We start from the raw sequence: 21,473 nt of genomic DNA, 5'->3' as shown, positions 1-21,473 counted from the left end.
GGCAATTTAAGTTAAAGAGTCTGGACTTCAGATAATTGCTAAATTAGGCAGGACAGAATCCCATACTCTTACTGCAATATAAGAGTAATAGTAATAGAGGCACCATTTGCAATGGGGCACAGATCTCCCTCAAATGGAACAAAGAAAAGGTGACAAAATAAATGTTTTCATCTTTAGATTTCTAAAGAAATGCTAAAAAGAGGTAAAATGTGGAGTAAAGTATGCTGGATGGATAACAATGTAGTAGGAACTTACTGAACTCAGATTATATAAAAAAGAATAGTTTTGCTTGCAATAAGGACTTCTATCCTCTTTCATAACTATCTGAGCATTTTGCAGATGTGAAACGATATTATCTTGCCAAAATCCAAATCTGTGTATGCTCAAGATCTTCCAGCAGTTGATTCTATTATGGAGATAACTTCCTTTTCTTTGTAAAATCAGGCTAAAATCGTATTTCAAAGAGTCATGCTCTGCATATTTTGTTTCTGGAATATATCATCAACATAGTGATTCATTACAATGGGGAACAATTCATTCTTTTTCACAAGCATGGTAAACTGGAAAACAGAGTGAATTTGTTGACATTTATGTAGGGAAAGTATTTGATCATGAGAAACTGATGTAAAGAAATTAGCAAAAATAAATAAAAGCACTAGTTATTCTTTTTTTTTTTTTTTTTTTTTTTTGAGACGGAGTCTCGCTCTGTCGCCCAGGCTGGAGTGCAGTGGCGCGATATCGGCTCACTGCAAGCTCCACCTCCCGGGTTCACGCCATTCTCCCGCCTCAGCCTCCGAGTAGCTGGGACTACAGGCGCCGCCACCTCGCCCGGCTAGTTTTTTGTATTTTTAGTAGAGACGGGGTTTCATCATGTTAGCCAGGATGGTCTCGATCTCCTGACCTCGTGATCCACCCGCCTCGGCCTCCCAAAGTGCTGGGATTACAGGCTTGAGCCACCGCGCCCGGCCAAGTTATTCTTTGTGTTGATCACACAGGTAGCAGTTTATAAAAATTCATCAAGCTGTACATTTAATCTAATGTGTACATTTCTGTACATACTTTATATTTCAATAAAAAGTTTAAAATAAATAAATAATAAATTCTGGAAAAAATAATTTGGCCAATTCCAATCCAATGTTAGAGAATAAACTACTGTGAATCGTCAGTGAGAAATGAACACAGTCATCCCTATGTATACATGGGAGATTGGCTCCAGGACCCCGGGATGGTATCAATATCCACAAATGCTCGAGTCCCTTATATAAAATGGCATAGTACTTGCATATTATGCACATCCTCCCACGTACTTCAAGTCATCTCTAGATTATGTATAATACTTGATACAATGTAAATGGTATGTAAATAGTTGTCATACTGTATTGTGTTTTATTTGTATTATTTTGTATTGTATTGTCAATATTTATCGTGGTTTTTTTTCTGAATATTATCGACCTGAGGTTGGTTAAATCCACAGATGAGGAACTCAAGGATATGGAGGATCAATTGTATTCCTAAAAGTGTTATTTACTACAACTAATATTTTTCTCTCTCATCCTTATTATTCTCAGAGCAGGAAAGGGTTTTCTCCAATCTCTATCATTAGAAGATATTACTTGCTCTGTGATGTCAAAGGAAAAAAAAATCACTTATTGGGAGAAATAAAGCATGGAAGGAGCACAGTTGCTTAAGTGTTTATATAAGTTATTGATCTTAGAATAATTTTCAATGTTTTTAATAATGTCTATGAATTTAGTTATTTAATGAGTAATCATTCATGCATCTGACATCAAATTCTAAACATGCAAGCTTATTTAATTAAAATATTTTAAAATTTGTACTATATACTCTGTCTCAAGTATTTTTCCTTCTCATTATTCCAAAAAAATTCCAATTTCTTTCTCCTACTTCCAGCAATGTATGCTTCTGAGAAAATCTGATAACTAAAGTACAATTATGGCAGATCACCTGGGGTGATCACTTGAGGTCAGGAGTTCAAGACCAGCCTGGGCAACATGGTGAAACTCTCTCTTTACCAAAAATACAAAAATTAGCTGGGTGTGGTGGCTCATGCCTGTAGTCCTAGCTACTCAGGAGGCTGAGGCAGGAGAATTGCTTGACCTGGGAGGCAGAGGTTGCAGTGAGCCAAGACTGTGCCACTGCACTCCAGCCTGGGTGACAGAGCAAGACTCTGTCTCAAAAATAAATTAAAAAACAAAAATAAAATAAAATAAAAATTGGATCTAAACATTGCTATAAAAATAAAGTGGAATCAAGACTAAAAAACATAATCAATTATTTCATTTCTGAACTCAATCTAACTACAATAATAATGGATAAAGTATTTAGATAGCCAACTAAAATTATGCAATGTATGTCTTTAAAATGCCACTTAAGCAAGTTTAAATTTTTTCCTTAATAATTTTGAACATAATGATATTCTAAAAGCAATACTGAGTATTTTTTATTACTTCATTTAATAACATGTGTAAAGAGTAATGGAAATTTCACAAGTACATTAAATCTACGTTCCCAGCTTCTTAGTAAATATGCACTTTCTACAAAAGGAAGAATATGGAATAAGGTAAAATGTTAATTGGGGAAAGTCAGCCTAGAATGACTCAAAAAGGTTTTAGCATGAAAATTATATGTGTGAAGGAATAAATTAACTTTAGGGCTCCCCAAATCATCTGATCGGTAATATGACTACATTATCTGATAGGTAATACAATTTCACACATTTCAAACCTTTTCAGCCACTTTTCTCCTGCCCTCATCTGCTTAACCTCTAGAAATTATCATTGCTAGTGGTTCCTCACCTGCTGATTTCTGGCAAACGAAATTTTAAATATAAAACAACCCCTGCAAACTGTTCCGCCAAGTAAAGTAATTCATACTTTGTGTCAAGGTTCAAGGGAAGGCACACTGAAACAGCCTGGAATAAAAGAAACCAAATAAACAACAAGAAAATCAAAATGCATAGGTTAGTGCTGAATGTTTGTGTGAGGCCATGCATTTTTGTTTGGTTACTAATGTATCATCTGTAACACACTAAAATAATTAAGAATATTTTGGGTAATAATAAAGACATATCTTCCATTTCCTCGTACAGTCTATCTATAAAGAATACGTGGGTTTAAAAGTCTCGTTCAAAGTGCACGGTTTTAGATCTTTGTCTTTAATACTTCTTTTGCAAATTTTAGTCCTAAACACAAATTCTTCCAAAACCAATATATATTTCTTTAACTGTCAGGTATAATATCTTCCATGAATTATGTCTGAAAATTATTTTTATTTGAAGTCAGAAATAGGTGTAAGAATTAATGTACCAATAAACAACACCTCATACATTCACTCATTCATTTATTAAGCAAAAGGTTTCTGAGTAAGAATGTGCTATCTAGATAGTAAAGGGAACACTGGAAAACATGAAGGAAATAAATATAAATTAAGATCTCATAGTCTCCAAGGAATTTACAAGAAGATTATTTAAAGTCATCACATATGGTATCAAGTATTTTCTTCTAAGAGTGAAAACAAACATTAAAATGAAAAGCTTTTAATGTATAAATGATTGAGCACATATGAGGATATCTTGAGGAGAATTACGTACATAGCACTGTATTAAATATAGGCCCAGAAATAACATTTTGTTTCCCATTAAAACTTTAAGAAATCTATTTCAAGGCAGACGGTGATATGTAAGTACACCAAATACAGAAATAACAAAGGACTAAATTACAAAATAGATGTTCACACAGCATGGCATTTCAATTAAGTAGTACCATACCAAAATTACTACACATGCCAACTAGCTTATTTCCAGGTAGGGTGCATACTACTAAATGTGACATTTTTCCGGACATATACAGCTTTGCCTTGGCAACAGATATAGAAGTATGTATGTACACTTAAATCATTATTTAGGCATTTTTTATGGTCTGCCTCATAATTATATATAATGTTGCCTCTACTTGTCAAAAAAAACTCGCAGGAAAAAAAAGAGCTCAGATGGTGACATTTATTTCAATGAAATAAAAACGAGCACCTACGCCCAATATTCAATTCCTGGGTCAGTTATGCATTAAATCTAAGTAACTAAAAGCAAGTCTGAGAGACACAGATTAGGAAATCAACCTCTCTGAATTATGATATACTTAAACCCCACTAAATCCTAGAAATTGTTAAAAGTATACGTTAAAACTGCACTTGTACCCTCTGAAACTTTATGAGCACTTTACAAACACTAACATGCCTAAGACATGATCAAACTAGTCAGAGTGGAATCCAAAAAAGTAGACAGTGGAAAATGTTTTCACTTAAGTTTCTATGGGAGACTTTTTTTTCACAATGAGGGCTATTAAACTCAGCTTTTCTTGATTTCTTAAGTAAACACACACGTTGTATTTTATAAATATACAGGCTACAGATAAGTACTCTCTAAACTGTGACTCTACCCTCTTTTTTTAAACTCAGCCACTAATTATCCCCAATGTGTATGACTTACATGGCCATAATTAGTAAATAATCATGACTCATAACCTGCTTAAAGCTACAGCAATTGTTGTAGAACATCTGTGTTTTCCGACTTAACTCAGTTACGTGAAAATACGTATGCAGATCTCTCATTTTAGGAAACAGGGGAGCAGTTAAGCAGTGTAAAAGGTTTACCTCACAACTCTTCTGATCCTGGGCAAGTTTGAATCCTTTCTTCCCATCACAGTAGCAAGTGTACCCTCCAGGGTAATTGACACAAAGCTGAGCACACATGTTCTCAGAGCATTCATCTACATCTGAGGTAAAAACACACACACACACACACACACACACACACATATGCAAATTTTAGTATCTCCTAAATGTTCAATCTTATAGGCACAGGAATATTATGACTGTAGTATGACATAATCAATGATAATCGAACCTTAGGGAAAGAATACTATGACATCAAGCTATATTTAAATATAATACTTAACGTGGAAATTTAAATGAGTTACAAGTATAATTTTTATTTATTTACATATTTGAAACTAAAATTAATTTATAACTTTTGGTGATTCAGTATAACAATTCTACCAAATTTCTCATTTTGAATTTGAAGAAAAAAAGATTGAGAATCTCAACTTAACTGTCATTTCTGATTATTTGAATTCCCTTGAGATTACCTCACAACTCATTGCTTTGAGAAAAAGAAAAAAGAAATGGGAAGGGGAAGAGGAAGGGAGAGGAAGATGTGGAAGAAGTAAAGGAAAGAAAGGTAGGGAAGGGGAGGGAAGAAAAGACCGCTTTAACTGAAGGCTGATACAGTCAGGAATTAAATGACAATATCAAGAACATTGGGCCTCTCATAATGCAATAATTAATGGTGGCAGTGAATTTATGGAAATATCTTTATTTGTTATCTTTCTGTTTTTTTTTTTTTTAAACCTCGCTATGATGTAATCTCCCATATTACGAAATCTATATGGTCCCTGTCCCTACTCCATATTTTGAGAAAATCATTCTTGGAAATTTATAATATTATGTTGAAGCAAACATCTATCTCAGAACTATATAAGATCATTTACATTTTCATTGGCTATGCCCTATGACCTTTAAAACTCCACAAGTTCATAAATGCTATTATTGAATATGTTCCCATAAAATAATTTAAAATAGATTCCCAAAATTAATAATCCTTCAATAGTATTAAAATTGCATATTATTAAATTTATAGATCAGATAAGAGTCATATATAAATCTTTTATAAAATATGTCATTCATTAAATAAAACTACAGTACAGGGGATGAAGTTGGTTAATGATAATTCTGCAGATGTCTAGAGTTATCCGTGGTAATTTCTATCTGCAATGGTGGGAAAGGAGAAATGTGTGTGTGGTGGGCAGGGGAATATTTTTGGTGAATGCAAAAGGAGATAGGACATCAAAATCTCAAAAGCAGCATATGTAGTTAAAAAATACATTGTAAAATTATTATTGATTTAGGCAACTTCATAGAGACAAGAAACAAGAGTAGAAGTTACTTCCATCAAGGTAACTAATAAAAGAAAACTCACTGCTTAATGGTTACTGCTTAAAAGTTTTTGTTTGGGCTGATGAAAAAGTTTTGGAAATAGCAGTGATGGCTGCACAATGGCATGAATGTAATTAATGCCACCGAATTGTACATTTAAAAATGGTTAAAAGGGTACATTAAAACTGTACTTGTACCCACATATCTATTTTTTAAAAGGTACACTATACATGAGTGTGAATATACATACATATATGTATGTGTGTGTATATATATAATATTTTCTTATGTATGTATATACACACACATATAGACACACACACACACACACACACAACCACAATAGAAAAATTAGTATTGATTAGTTCCAGCCATGGCATTAAATCTGTTTTAAAATTTTAAAAAATCCAAAGGAAGGTATGGAATAATCTGTATATCATGATAAACAGACCTACAAACAAACAACTATAATATGTTGAAGCTTCCTGGGGCACACAGGGCAGAGCCACTGCAGTCACTCGAAGCAACAGCACCTTCAAGGGGTTGCCCCAAACCCACAGGCTCTGACATTACTGATCAATATTTCTTAAATTTCTAGTGTATTGTTATCATTTCTTTATCATGAGATAATAGAACTGTGTCACTTTTTATTTTAGAATAAATGACTTATTTATATATGCCCAGAAAAATCACTGAAAAGCTTGGAATAAAAACTAAAGTTTATAACCATGCTCATTGTCTCACTCAGATGACTTTTAAGCTTGTGTCTTTCTTTTCTATCTACTGTTTTTCCTTCCAAACTGAAATTCTCTTTATCTTTGAATATAATGTAAATGACGTGAAAATATGTTTAATATGTTTATATCACACATGGAGGTCTCCAATTCATAGGTAGCGCAAAGGGCCAATCGGCGCGCATAACACTAAACTTAAAGACCATGTGTCTTACACACTTTTACTCTGGAAGAAAGCCAATGATTACCCAATTGAACAAGCTATACTAGGGATAAGAAAACATGACTGTTGAAGTCAAACAAAACCAATGCTTTCAAATATCAGTTCAGGCTTCACACACACCCTCTCCACAATCAGTAATGATACTACCATCATTCTACCTTCACAAGACTTTGATTTGAGATTATATCTGTAGCCTTCAGGGCATTCACATTCAAAATCTCCTGGAATGTTCTTGCACACAGCTGTGCCACACATGTTTGGCTTCAAAGAGCATTCATCCACATCTATAAATAAAATAACCATATTAAAAAACATTTTTCCCATACCAGCAGACACTAGCAAAGAACCCTTGATTTGTGTTTCCTGGACTAGTTTAATATACGTAATGAGATAACAGATTGGCCTTCGGACAAAAAAACATTAAATCTATCATCATATGTTAGTTCACTAAATATGATTTCTTTCTACAAATGCATAGGGAATTTGATTCATGTTTGCCATGTTCCTTTCTAGTTATGTTAAGAAGGAGAAAGCTTTAAAAATATTCTTATCTGCCAGGTTGTGGTATGAAAATAAACAGAGGTCTTGAAAACAGATTCACTCCACATTATCACAATTATTTTTTGTACATGGGATGGCTCATCTATTCTATCTTGTTTCTTTGGAAATGAACAAACATCTAATTTGTACACTACTATTGTCTAAAGCAGACGATAGTGATTCAAATTTAAAACAAGATTAAGGTCTCTAAGTACTTATAAATCTGCAGTTAATCCAATATGAATTTAGTGCTAAATGAATATTCCAGAAATTTCAGATGCATATATTATAGTGCAAAATGAAGGAGACAACATATTGATAGTAACTAGTTACTCGATGAGCACCTGTGAAGAAAACAAAACATGCGGCAGAAATAGTTCAATGGAGATGTAATTATTATCTCTTCTGCGTACTCTCTGGAGAAAGAGAAATTCAGAACAGAAAATATGTTTTCTATTCCAAAAGTTGACCACCTTTTTTCCAGATTAATAGTCAAAATTTAGGATATTATTTAAAATAACTTGCACAAAAATAATAAAACCAGTTTCCTTGTAGGAATTTTTCTATATTTTGACTGTATCATTGTCAACATCCTGAGTGTGAAATTGTACTATCATTTTGTAAAATATTACCATTGAGGGAAAACGAGGTAAAGGGTAGGTATATAGCATCTCTCTGTATTACTTCTTACAACTTCATGTGAATCTTTAATTAATTCAAAGTAAAATATCCAATGTCTTAAAAAGAGCTAAAAACTATGTTTTTGAAATAAAGTAAGCCTGAGCAACAGTGGGACACTGTCTCTACAAAGTTTTTTTCTTAAATTAGCCAGGAGTGGCCGGCCATGGTGGCAGTGCTGTAGTCCTATTACTTTGGGAGGCCAAAGTGTTCGAGACCAGCCTGAGCAACATGGTGGAACCCCACTTCTATATATTAAAAAAAAAAAAAAAGGAAAAGAGAAAAAAATTAGCCAGGAGTGGTGGCATGTGTTCTTCTTACTAAGGAGGATAAGGCAAGAGGATCACTTGAACCCAGAAGTTAGGGTGCCTTGAACTATGATTGCACCACTCCACTCCACCCTGGGTGACAGAGGGAGACCCTGTCACTAAATAAATACATAATAAAATAAAATAAAATCAGTGAAAATATGTCACTAAGTGCATTTGGTTTGAGGCATATTGCAGGGAATTATTTAGATCATACAAGTTTAAGTTACAGTACATTGGTTTTATGACTCCACACTGACATCTGATGTCTGATTGTAAAGTTTTATTCTTTCAGCTGGGCACAGTGGCTCATGTCTGTAATCCCAGCACTTTGGAAGGCCAAGGCGGGCAGATCACTTGAGCTCAGGCATTCAAGAGCGGCCTGGTCAACATGGCAAAACCTCATCTTTACTGAAAAATGCAAAATTAGCCAGGCGTGGTGGCGTGCATCTGTAGTCCCAGCTACTCGGGAGGCTGAGGCAGAAGAATCACTTGAACCCGCAAAACAGAGGTTGAAGTGAGCCGAGCTCACACTACATACCAGCCTGGGCATCATAGCGAGACTCTGTCTCGAAAAAAAAAAAAAAAAGAAAGAAAAGAAAGAAGAAGAACAAGAAGAGAAAAGTTTTATTCTTTCATCTTTAGACAGTTACTGGCAACTGGATCCCAAGCATTTCTACATCGTGGCAAAGGTCCCATTGTAATAGTTTTTTCTTGTTGTTGTTTTTTCTTTCTTTCTTTCTTTCTTTCTTTCTTTTTTTTTTTTTTTTTGAGGCGGAGTCTCGCTCTGTCGCCCAGGCTGGAGTGCAGTGGCGCGATATCGGCTCACTGCAAGCTCCACCTCCCGGGTTCCCGCCATTCTCCTGCCTCAGCCTCCCGAGTAGCTGGGACTGCAGGCGCCCGGCACCTCGCCCGGCTATTTTTTTGTATTTTTAGTAGAGCCGGGGTTTCACCGTGTTAGCCAGGATGATCTTGATCTCCTGACCTCGTGATCCGCCCATCTCAGCCTCCCAAAGTGCTGGGATTACAGGCGTGAGCCACTACGCCTGGCTGTAATAGTTTTTCATATATTCTTCTATCTGTTTTCTACTCTATTACTTACATATCATGGGTAAACAATAATGTAAATAAATATAAGAACAGATGTGGTCATCAAGAACATTCCTATTAATAAGAGCACTTTTGTAATCATTTACACATATATGTGTGTATTAACTGAGTGGATAAGAATTTAAAATACTTTTGAGTTTTTAAAAAGTCACAAATTTGGCCAGGTGCGGTGGCTCATGCCTGTAATCCCATGACCTTATGAGGTTGAAGTGGATGGATCGCTTCAGCCCAAGAATTTGAGATCAGCCTGGACAATGTGGCAAAACTCCGTCTGTATCTGTACAGAAGCTACAAACATTAGCCAGGCATGGTGGTGCATGCCTGTAGTCCCAGCTACTTAGGACGGTGAGGTGGGAGGACCTCCCAGGAGATGGACGCTGTAGTGAGTTGAGATCATTCCACTGCACTCCAGCCTAGGTGACAGGCAAAACCCTATCTTAAAAAATAAATAAATAAAAACAAAAATTCTTTAGAAAGAGACTATTAAAGTATTTAAGTGTAGAAGTATCAATGGGTACTATTTGTTTATAAAATGCATATGGTATCCAGCATCGTGATGGTTTTTCTATAACTCATGTTCTAATGACAGTCTTATTCTAAGTAGTCTCAAAATCCAAACACAAACAGACCTTCAAATAGGCGGATAAGAAAGATACATGGTCACACATTGGGTAACTGTTTAGAAGAATTTGTTGTTAATGTGTTCACTTTAGAGTCATTTAACTGCAGTTTAAATAATACTATAGTAAAGTTTATCATATTAAACACTGTTATTCAGTAAGAGATAGATGATTTGAATACGAATCCAATTTAGGGCTTTACCAAAACATATATAAAATAAAGAGTTGAACAAGAAATTCACATTTTACTTCCTTTTTTTTTTTTTTTTAACATTTTAGCAAAACAAAAAAAAAAAGTAGTGGAGGAGAGAATGTTGATATTAATTGTATCCAGTTTCTAAAGGAAAATTTTAAGTCCAGGTAGGAAATCTTGCTTTTAGTCATCCACACACCTGGTATGAATATTTGAAGATTTAGTCATAGCATTAACACAGCCAAACTGAAAGACAGCATACAGAGAGAAAAAAAAGTCAAAATGTAGGGATAGGAAAACAATGAAAAATAAAAGAAATACACTAGTAAAATGATTTGTTAGAAAGCTAAACTAACAGGGAATATTTAAGACTGAAGAAGAAAAACGAGTTATGACCAGTGATATGATCTTAAAGGCAGAAAGAGAAAGAAACTAGATCTTCTTTTCTTTCCCAAAACCACAACAGGAAATGAAGTGCCAGATGAAGGATTGATACTGGAAATCAGAAAAGTATTTCTGAAAAGGAAAAATAAAATACAATGGAAGAGGTTATTGCAGTGGATTTCTTTCTATGGCTACTTATCTTACTAGAAGAAAATAAAAAATATAATGTCTGAAGACAGAGGATAAACAATGATTTTGCAAAGTTTGTAGCATGCAAAGACTTGCATTGAAATGTCATTTTATAATGAAATTCCTTATTGAAACATGCACACAAGTGTGTACACGCACATACAATAAGAAAATTTTTAAAAATCACGTTATCAGTACTGTAAACTAAAATACATGCCAGGCACAGAGCTCCCACCTGTAAACCCGACACTTTGGTAGGCTGAGGCAGGAGGCTCACTTGAATTCAAGATCAGTTTGGGCAACATGGTGAAACCCCATCTCTACAAAAAATACAAAACAAAATTAGCTGGACACGGTGGCATGCACCTGTAGTCCCAGCTACTTGGGAGGCTGAAGTCAGAGGATCAATTAAGCTCGGGAGGTCAAGGCTACAGTGAGCCGTGATAGAGCCACTGCACTCCAGCCGGGGAGACAGAGTGAGACCCTCTCTCTCAAAAACAAACAAAAACTAAAAAGCAGTTCCACAGTATCACAAGGCTTCAATGTGGATAAAAATGTGTTCGTATAAAGCACTTACAATCATTTTTCCAAAAATGTGCTAGTAAAATTTCTCTAACTGGGATTATTCTCATACAGTAAATGCGTTTTAATTCTACCATCCTGCTCTTACCTTTACAGTCTTTCTTATTTGAAAGCATAACAAAACCACTTTTACAGGAACAGTGGTAACTTCCAGGTGTATTATCACAAATTTGACTGCAACCTCCATTTATATTTGAGGGATCTTTGCATTCATTTATATCTAAAACAGGAAAAAAACGAAATATTTTTAAAGTAATATAACCTGCAGAGAACTTTCCAGGAGACCAATCCTGATGAGCTGCAGGGCGGGGGTTGTTATACATACCAAATTCACACTTTTCTCCTTGCCACCCTGGTTTACAAGTGCAAGTGAAAGAAGCTTTTCCATCTTTGCAGCTCATATATCCATCTTCATTGCATGGCAGAGGACTACACTGGTCTGGAATGGCTGAAGGAAATAGACATCTATTTATTTTTTTTTACCTCATGTCATGGTAAAAGAAAATTGTGTGCACTATAATAAAAATCCTGAAGCCTGGAACCAATGGAAAAAAAAAAAAAAGCACAACTCCTCCCTTTAAATAATACTTTTCTTAAGTTAAAAAGTGAGTCCATTAGGTAAATCTTTATAATTATTTTGTAAAAATAAACTACAGATGGCAGCAGTGGCCCATCTAGAGTGGCTGCTGTCAAGATGCCAGCTGCAGTAGGGAGGTGGGCCAGGGTCTCCCACTCTCCACAGAGCAGGTAGGAGCCCCACACTCCCCGGATGCTGCTGCAGCTTTCCTGCCGTGGCTCTGAACCCGGGTGTCTCTGTGCTCCTGGGGGCCTGCTCCCGCTTCCAGGCTTCTCCCTGAAGCAGGCATCCACCCTGATCTAAGAGGCATGGCTGGGGCTGCACGCGCCACAGAGCTGGTGAAAGCCAAGGACAAAGGGGAGCCCCACCCCTTCCAAACCGGTGGGACGAGAGTCCCCTGAGTGCAGCTGCAGCTGCCCAAGCCTGGCTGTAAACCTGGGCATCTCTGTGCTCTTGGGGGCCTGGGAAGGCCCATTGTGCCCACCACAGGCTCAGAAGTGTCTGCTCCTGCTTCCTGGTCTCTCCTCACTGCTGGCACCCACTCTGGTCATGGAACAAGGTTGGGGCTGAAGCCGGCTGCTGTTGCAGCCTGGCCGGGTGGGCACAGGTTCAGGGCAGTGCTAAAATGCCAGCCCCCAGCCCCCTCCAGTCTTTGGGCTCCAACAAGCATGGGAGGGGAGCTGACAGGGGTGCTGAGGGCAGCTCAGCGCTGGCCTGCAGGCACCCCCTTGGCACAAAGAGCCTGGGTGCCATGCACAGTGGCAAGAGGTAGACAGCTGCCTGTGTGGAAAAGGGTGGATCCCCGTGAAGTCCCACCTTCAGACTGGGAAAGGCCTGAGGCCTATGGGCTGGGCTGCCAGTCCTGCTGACTGAAGGGGGAACTCTTGGTGCTTTTTCCTGGGCCCACCCGTGGCAGCCCATGGACCAGTCTGCATGCACTTTCCCACTCTAAAGACTATAAAAACCCTAGACTCAGCCAGAACAGAACAGATATACAGACGACCAGCTGCAGATAGGAGCTACCACCTCCAGGGCCTCCTCTCTACTGGGAGCTGCAGACATCGAATGACCTGTCTGCAGAGAAGAACCACCCTCTCCAGGCCCTCCTCTGCTGAGAGCTGCTGATGGGACAACCAGCAGCAGAGAGGAGCCACCCACTCTAGGCCTCCTCTCTACTGACAGCTGCAGAGACAATGGGATGACCTGGCTACAAAGAGGAGCCACCCGCTTCAAGGCCTCCTCTCCGCTGAGAGCTGAACACTTGATGGGACAACCTGCCTACAGAGATGAGCTACCCACTGAGGGTGTCCTCTAAGCTGTTCTAATGCTCAGTAACGCTCCTGTTCATCTTGCTCACTCTCTACTTTTCTGCATACCTCACTTTTCATGGATGCAGGACAAGAACTCGGGCAAAGGCATTACTGGCTACAGAAGTTTCCAGACAGAAAAGCAACATCCCAAAGATTCCATAACACTACTTTTACATTGCAAATATATACAGTATTTTGTAACCGTAATTTAGATATTTTTCCAAGTATATTACCTCATTTGAGCCTTAGAACAATCCCATGAGGTAGACAGAACAATACTATTCTCAACATTAAGAGAAAAAAGAGGTTAGGCATGATGGCTCACACCTGTAATCCCAGCACTTTGGGAGACCAAGGCAGGCCGATCACTTGGGGCCTGGGCAACAAGGTGAAACCCTGTCTCTACTAAAAATACAAAACTTAGCTGGGCATGATGGCACACTCCTGTAGTCCTAGCTACTCCGGAGTCTAAAGTACAAGAATTGCTTGAACCTGGGAGGCAGAGGCTTCAGTAAGCCAAGATCATGCCACTGTGATAGAGCAAGGCTCTCTCTCAAAAAAAAAAAAAAAAAAAAAGAAAGAAAGAAAAGAAAAAAGAACTTAAAACTTTCAATTTGGGCTAAGATGATGTAACAAGGAACAGATTTATCTTCCTGCCTTAAATAAGTAGAACTTCAGTCTAACTGTGTAAAATAATTGTTTTTCAAACATTGGAGAACAGGAAGGAGAACATCATGATTCCTAAAGAAAAGAAAATAAACAAGCTGAGACCTACAATTGGACCACATTAGTGCCTGGAGATAGCTTCTATGCAACAGTGCAAGAAACACAAACAGAGCCCAGTGGTCTCCCTGGGTTGAGAAAACAAATATTGGAGTTTGGGGAGATCAAATTAGAATTTTGCTGGTCAGAGTACTATAAAGGCAGAGAGAGGGAAAAAAAAATATATGTGTGTATGGAAAGAGAGAGGAAAAGAGAGAGAGAGAAAAAGAGAAAGAGAGTCTCCAGAGATCTGCAAAAAGATCCCCTAAGGTCTTTGGCTGAATGATGATTTGCACAGGAAAATTTCCAGAGCTCATAGAGGGATAGGGATAGTTTGTTTTAGACTACCTAGACCTAAAATATTTCATAGTACAAAGGGCATCAGGTAGACTCCTCACAAGGACATAGACTTATTATTGAAGCTAAATTAGTTTTAAGCTAATGGCTACTCAGGATTGCCTTAACAGAGCTTAAAATCAAACCTCAAAAGATTTGTTTTTAATGTATTCCACATAAGTTACCTAAATGCCACAACAAAATTAAACACTATTTGGAAGAAGACAAGAAAATCCAGGACCCAGCAACATAAGCTGTAAGCTTATTTTCTTTCCCTTAGGACTCACAGTGTTCTGCTTCCTGTTCTCCAATGTTCATAACCATTATTTTATATACTTAGACTGAAGTTCTACTTATTTAAGGCAGGAGGATAAACCTGGTCCCTGTTACATCATCTTAGCCCAAACTGAAAGTTCTAAGTTCTTTTTTTCTATTTATACTGAGAATAGTATTGTTTGTTTGGTTCAGTAAACAATTAAAAATAAGTAGGAGTCAGATGCAGTGGTTCACTCTGCACTTTGGGAGGCAGATGAGGGAGGATCATTTGAGGCCAGGAGTTAAGACCAGTTTTGGCAACATACCGAGATGTAATCTTTAAAATTAATTTAAAAAATAAATTCCCCACCTGTGGTAGTCCATGCCTGTTGTCCCAGCTATTTGAGAGGCTAAGGTAGGGGGATAGCTTGAGACCAGAAGTTTGAAGTTACTGTGAGTTATGATCATACCACTGGACTCCAGTCTGGGTAACAGTGAGAACTTATATCCAAATAAAATAAAGCATAATGTAAAATTAAATTAAATTAAGAAAATAATAGGCATGTAAAGAAACAAGAAAAAAAAATATAACCAAGAGAAAAATCAGTAGATGAAAATATATCTAAAATGAAAGACATGACAAAAAAATCAGAAAAATAAATAAATAAAATTATTTTAAGTGCACTCCACATGTTCCAGTAGTAAATATAGGCATGATGAAAAAAAATAAAATAAAATAGCAGATGTGGAACAGACCCAAATGGGACGTATTGAAATGAAAAATAGACTATATAAAATGAAAAATACACTAAATGGGATTAAAAGTAAATTATCCATGGGAGAAGAAAGGAAGAGTGAACTTGAAGACATAAAAACTATCCAAAATCAAGGAAGGACAGATAAGAAGTATAAAAACAATAAATACATAAATAAACTGATAAATAATTAGAGCATGAATGACTTGTTAAACAATATCAAGTGGCCTAATACATGTTATGGACATTCCAAGAGAAGAGGAAAGATAGCAGGGAAAAAGAAAAAAGAAATTTGAATAAATAATAGTAAATCGTTTTCTAAATTTGATGAAAACTATGAACATGCAGATCCAAGAAGCCCACTAAACACCAATCAGGATAAACCTAAAAATACTATGTCAAATTAGAGAAAACCAGGGAAAAAGAGAAATCTAAAACACAGTGCATACATAGAAGAAAAAAAAAACTAAGAATAACAGTAGTTTTCCCATCAGCATCTATTCAAGTGTAAGGACAATGGACAGACATCTTTGACATACTGATGGAACACTATCAACATGGAAGTCTTTACCCAATAAAAATATCTCCCCAAAATAAAGGCAATATACTATTTTTTAATTAAAAAATATGAGAAAGGCTGGGCACGGTGGCTTATGCCTGTAATCCCAGCACTTTGGGAGGCCAAGGCAGTCGGATCACAAGGTCAGGAAATCAAACCCTGGCTAACAGGGTGAAACCCTGTCTCTACAAAAAATACAACAAATTAGCTGGGCGTGGTGGCAGGCACCTGTAGTCCTAGCTACTCGGGGAGCTGAGGCAGGAGAATGGCATGAACCCGGGAGATGGAGCTTGCAGTGAGCTGAGGTTGTGCCACTGCACTGCAGCCTGGATGACAGAGCCAGACTCTGTCTCAAAAAAAAAAAAAAAAAAGAGAGAGAAAAATCCATCTTCATCAGATATGTAGTATAAGAAATGTTAAAGGAATTTCTTCAGGCAGAAGGAACATGTTGTCAGATGGAAATGTGGATCTATAAAAAAGAATATGGAATGCCAGAAATGGTAAACATATGAGAAAATACAGAACAATGTTTTCTGGGACAGGTGCCAATGGCTCATGTCTGTAATCCTAGCATTTTGGGAGGCCAAGGTGGGTGGATCACTTGCAGCCAGGAATTTGAGGCCAGCCTAGGCAACATGGCAAAACCCTGTCTCCACAAAAATACAAAAAAATTAGCCAGGCCTGTAATCCCAGCTACTTGGGAGGCTGAGGCACAAGAATGATTTGAATCCAGCAGACAGAGGTTGCAATGAGCTGAGATTTGCCACTGCACTCCAGCTTAGATGACAGCACAAGACTCTGTCTCAAAAATAAATAAATAAAACAATAAAACAATATTTTCTCATTTGATAATCTATTTATAAATTAACATATCATGGAGTTTATAATGTATAATATTAAAATGTAAGGCAGAAACAACACACACAAAAAAATAGAGGAAATGAGGTCTGGCACAGTGGCTCATGCCTGTAATCCCAGCACTTTGGAAGGCCAAGGTAAAAAGATCACTTGAAGCCAGGAGTTCAAAACTATCTAGGCAACAAAGTGAGACCCTATCTCTACAAACAAATTTAAAAATTAGCTGGACATGGTGCTACATGCCTGCAGCCCTAGCTACTAAGGAGGCTGAGGCAGAAAGGAAGAAGGATTTGAGACCAGGAGTTCAAGGCTGCAATGAGCTATGATCACCCCACCACACTCCAGCCTGGGCTAGAGAGTGAGATCCTGACCGAAAGAAAAAGAAAAAAAAAGAAAAGAAGAAAAGAAAATAAATGAGTAAAAGAAGTTTGAGAAGCATAATTAATAACAGAGGAGATAAAATGGAAAAATGTAATCAACTTCCAGCCCCACGCCACCCCGCAAAAAAAAAAAAAAAAAAAAAAAAAAAGAACAGATGGGATTAATGGACTTTAACCATCATCAATGGTAACATCAAATGTAAATGTTTATAGTCTAACACTCCACTTAAAAGACAGACATTGTCAGATTGGAGAAAACAGCAAGACCCAAAAGAAACTCACTTGAAATATAAACATACTGGTATGTTCAAAGTTAATGGACGGAAAAGTAAACCATAAAAACACTAATCAAAAGAAAGCCAGAGTGACTATATTAATATAAGATAGATTTTAAAATAAGGAATATTAGCAGAGAAAAAGAGCAATATTAAGAAGTACAAAGTAGGGCCTGGAATGTTTCATGCCTGTAATCCTAGCAGTTTGGGAGGCCCAGGTAGGAGGATTGCTTGAGGCCAGAAGTCTGAGACCAGCCTGGACAACACACCCAAGACCCCATCTCTATAAAAAATAAATTAGCCAGGAGTGATGACATGTGCCTGTAGTTCCAGCTACTCAGGCGGCTGAGGTAGGAGGATTGGTTGAACCTAGGAGGTTGAGGCTGCAGTGAGCCATGATTGCACCATTGCACTCCAGCCTGGGCAACAGAGCAAGAGCTTGTCAAAAAAAAAAAAAAAAAAAAAAAAGTACAAGTAAAGATCAATTATAGTGCCTTGTTTATTTTCTTCCTAAACTATCAAAGCACTTTATCAATACGGCAAATGACATACTATTTGTTTTTTATTTGTAATTTCTGTCCCCTCATCACACACTGCAATAGTCCCTTCATTTCTGCACATTTGCACACCAGCTTCTCAACTTCCCAATCAACCATACATGTTCTTCCTATCCTTCCAATACTTCCAATACTCCCAATACTGCCAATATTTCTATCTCTTTGCATATGTTAGTCAAAGAAAATTTTTGTTGTTTAATAAATAAATAAATAACCAACCTAAATAATGCCTAATTAATTCCACAATTTTTTAAAAAGTCTTCATAGGATCAAGTTTTTTGAAACATGGTAATACATTAGGTATTAGTTAAAAATCACAGAAAACAAACTAATAGAAAATTTTTATCAAAACTATTATTCTTCTGTTCTTTGGTAAATTTTAAGAAAAGATAAAGCATGAATTAAATAATTAAACATACGTGTTCAGACAAACTGTTCTACCTGTGTAATTGCAAGCACTTTAAGTTAGAGAAAAACACAGTTAAATGAATATCTAGAGAATGTCAATGCTGGATGTAAAATATTCTCTGAACAAACATCACAATTTATATCTGCGGTTGCACCATTTGCTTTTACTAATTTACCGATTTCCCAACAAAGAGTCAAGAATAATCTACCAGAATTATCATTAAGCCCCTTGTGAACTTCAGAGCAAGAAAGCTAATTTGATTCATATAACATTTTCCACGTTTATATTATCAGTGCCAGAAAGTTAGAAGAATAAATGTGGCTCTACTTTGAGCTATTAACCTACTGTAACATTTAGTCACACTACTTGATTATGCAACAACAGCCAAAATAAAGCCATTGGGAATAAAAATTCTGAAGCTGTTGACCTAAAGCTTACTAAAACAAAGAACCCTGTTCAGTTTAAACATTAGGCAAAAAAATTCATTTTGAGTAATACAGCGGCATTTACAACCACAAACAAGTATTTTAAATGCAGTTTGAAAATACTTCTTTGCTGGACATACAACCCATCAAAGGATCATTTCTCGATTTTGAAACATTAGTTTACATCAGCATGGGTGTACTTTACCTACAGAGTCTTTGTTTTGTTTTTTCAATAGATGGTAGAAGTGCTTACCATTGACACAGCTTCTCAGGTCAGGATAAGCATCAGTTGACTGGCGTGCAGCAGTGAATAACCCAGATTGAAAAGAGCGAAGACAAACTGAAAAGAAAAACGAACATAATCTTCTTAGACACACATACTTGATCTGAATTCATGGTAGGAACCGTCCCAAGAGGTAGAATATTTATGCTCCTGTGGATTCACAAGATTCAGCCTTCAAAATGCAACACTAAACGTTTCCATCTACCTTTTTGCAAAATTAAAAATCTACAAGTAAGATGGCAACAGATACAGAATCATAAAAAATAGGTCTGTAACAGCTTCTTCTCTCTGGAGAAGAACCTTAAAGTCAGAAGTGAAAAAAACCTTGATTTAGCACAGAAATTTATTGTCATATATGTTTTTAATTCCATAGCAGAAACAAGATGTTACTCTCAAATCTATTGACCAGAGTCTGATTTATAAAGTATACGTAATTAAGTCAATAGAATCAGTTCGTGTTTCTACTTGCTATAGGCTACTTTGAATTCTTCTAATGTTGCCCTGAGATTAATACAATAATATTTGTATAATGCTTCTATATTACAAAACAGGTTTACTTCATTCCCTTCATTCCTCACTACAACGCTGTGAAATCAGATATAGCAACCTGGTAGATATTGCTAGGAAACTAAGAAATGACAGCTGGAATTGTAAAGATGAAATACTTTGCGACTTTAAGGTAACTAGAAGTTACTTAGTGCCAAAAATATATTTCTTAACAGGCATTAAAGACACTATATGTATTACTTCATTGTTCAGACAGTCACCGACTTACTATAAAAAAAGATGGTGTTTTACTTAGCTTTTGCCAAGTAACAAACCACCCCCAAAATTAGTAGCCTAAATAATCATTGTGTTTTTCTCATGATTTGTGGGTCAAATATTTGCAGAGTTTGGTTGGGTTGTTTGTCTCTGCTGCCAATGGAGTCAACCAGGATGGCTGTGGCAGGGGACTGCTTCCTAGATGGAGCTAATGTTCCTCGGCATCTCTCTTTCCATGTGATAGATCATGCTTCAAAGTTCTCCGTGTGGGTGTTTCCCTTAGCATGCTGGTCTTACAGTGGCACTTCTTTCATGACAGCTAACTTCTAAGAGAGAGAAAGCCAGCTGCCATGGCAGTTATGGGACATTGTATCACTTCTATCATATTATATTGATCAAAGTGGTCGCAGGATCCACCCAGATTCAAAGGGTAGGGTGTGGGTGGGGGATTTATTCTACCTCTCGATCAGGATATGGCAAAATGACACTGCAGAAGGGCATGTGGAATGGGAGACATTTTTGAACTATCTTTGGAAAAATATAATTTATCCCAGACAGATTAAAAGATTCATTTGAAGTCAGTATGTGTTTAAGTTACCTATGGCTGCTATGACAAATTACCACAAATTTAGTAGCTTTAAATAATAAAAATGTATTGTTTTACAGTGCGGAGAGTCTAAAACCAAAGGGCTAGCAGGGATCCTTTCCTTCTGGAGACTTCAAGGAAGAATCCCTTTCCTTGCCTTTTTCAGCTTCAGAGGCCATCTGCATTCATGGGCTCTTGGCCTCATCCTTGTATGTCTACCAATTCTTGCTTTGTCAATTCCATATCCTACTACTGACTCTGATCTCCTGCCATCCTGTTATGAAGACCCTTATGGTTTTATCAAGTCCTCTTAGATATCCCAGGATAACGTCTCCATGGAAAGATCTTTCATCACATCTGCAAAGTCTCTATTTGCCATATAAGGTAACAGTCACAAGTTCTGAGGATTAGGACATAGATATGTTTGGGGCGGGGAGGTCTAGGCAGGGTGGAGTAAGGAGGTCATTATTCAGCCTACCATGGTGAGTCAGAATATCCTCCCAAGTAAGTCTTACCTTACACATCATGGGGGTGTTTCTGGAGCCCCTATCTTAGTCCACTTTGTGTTGCTATAACAAAATACCACAGACTGGCTAATTTATAAAAGAAATTTACTTCTCCCAGTTCTGGAGACTGGGAAGTCTGATATCAAGGTACTTTGGCATCTCATGAAGGCCCTCTTGTTACACCATCCCCCAGCAGATGGCAAGAGAGTTGAGAGGGTGAAAAAGCAAGAGGCCGAACTTGCAGCCTCCAGTCCTTTCATAATTGGTGTTGAGGGTGGAGCCCTAATGACCTAAACACCTCTCATTAG

General features: G+C 37.1%; 1 protein-coding gene across 1 annotated transcript in view; it reads right to left on the bottom strand.

The window, feature by feature from the left end:
• Nucleotides 1–21,473, bottom strand: part of PROS1 (protein S) — a 101,507-nt gene that overhangs the window by 21,575 nt on the left and 58,459 nt on the right. Inside the window, exons 4-9 of the mRNA XM_050778975.1 lie at nucleotides 19,282–19,368; nucleotides 11,896–12,018; nucleotides 11,659–11,790; nucleotides 7,125–7,250; nucleotides 4,669–4,790; nucleotides 2,817–2,932 (exon numbers count right to left, since the gene is read on the bottom strand). Of these exons, the coding sequence (XP_050634932.1) occupies nucleotides 2,817–2,932; nucleotides 4,669–4,790; nucleotides 7,125–7,250; nucleotides 11,659–11,790; nucleotides 11,896–12,018; nucleotides 19,282–19,368 (706 nt within the window). The remainder of the gene's footprint in view (nucleotides 1–2,816; nucleotides 2,933–4,668; nucleotides 4,791–7,124; nucleotides 7,251–11,658; nucleotides 11,791–11,895; nucleotides 12,019–19,281; nucleotides 19,369–21,473) is intronic.

Source organism: Macaca thibetana, chromosome 2, assembly GCF_024542745.1.
Source record: "Macaca thibetana thibetana isolate TM-01 chromosome 2, ASM2454274v1, whole genome shotgun sequence".
NCBI lineage: Eukaryota > Metazoa > Chordata > Mammalia > Primates > Cercopithecidae > Macaca > Macaca thibetana.
Note: the sequence above shows the minus strand (reverse complement) of the source record. Positions and strands in the feature narration are given on the sequence as shown.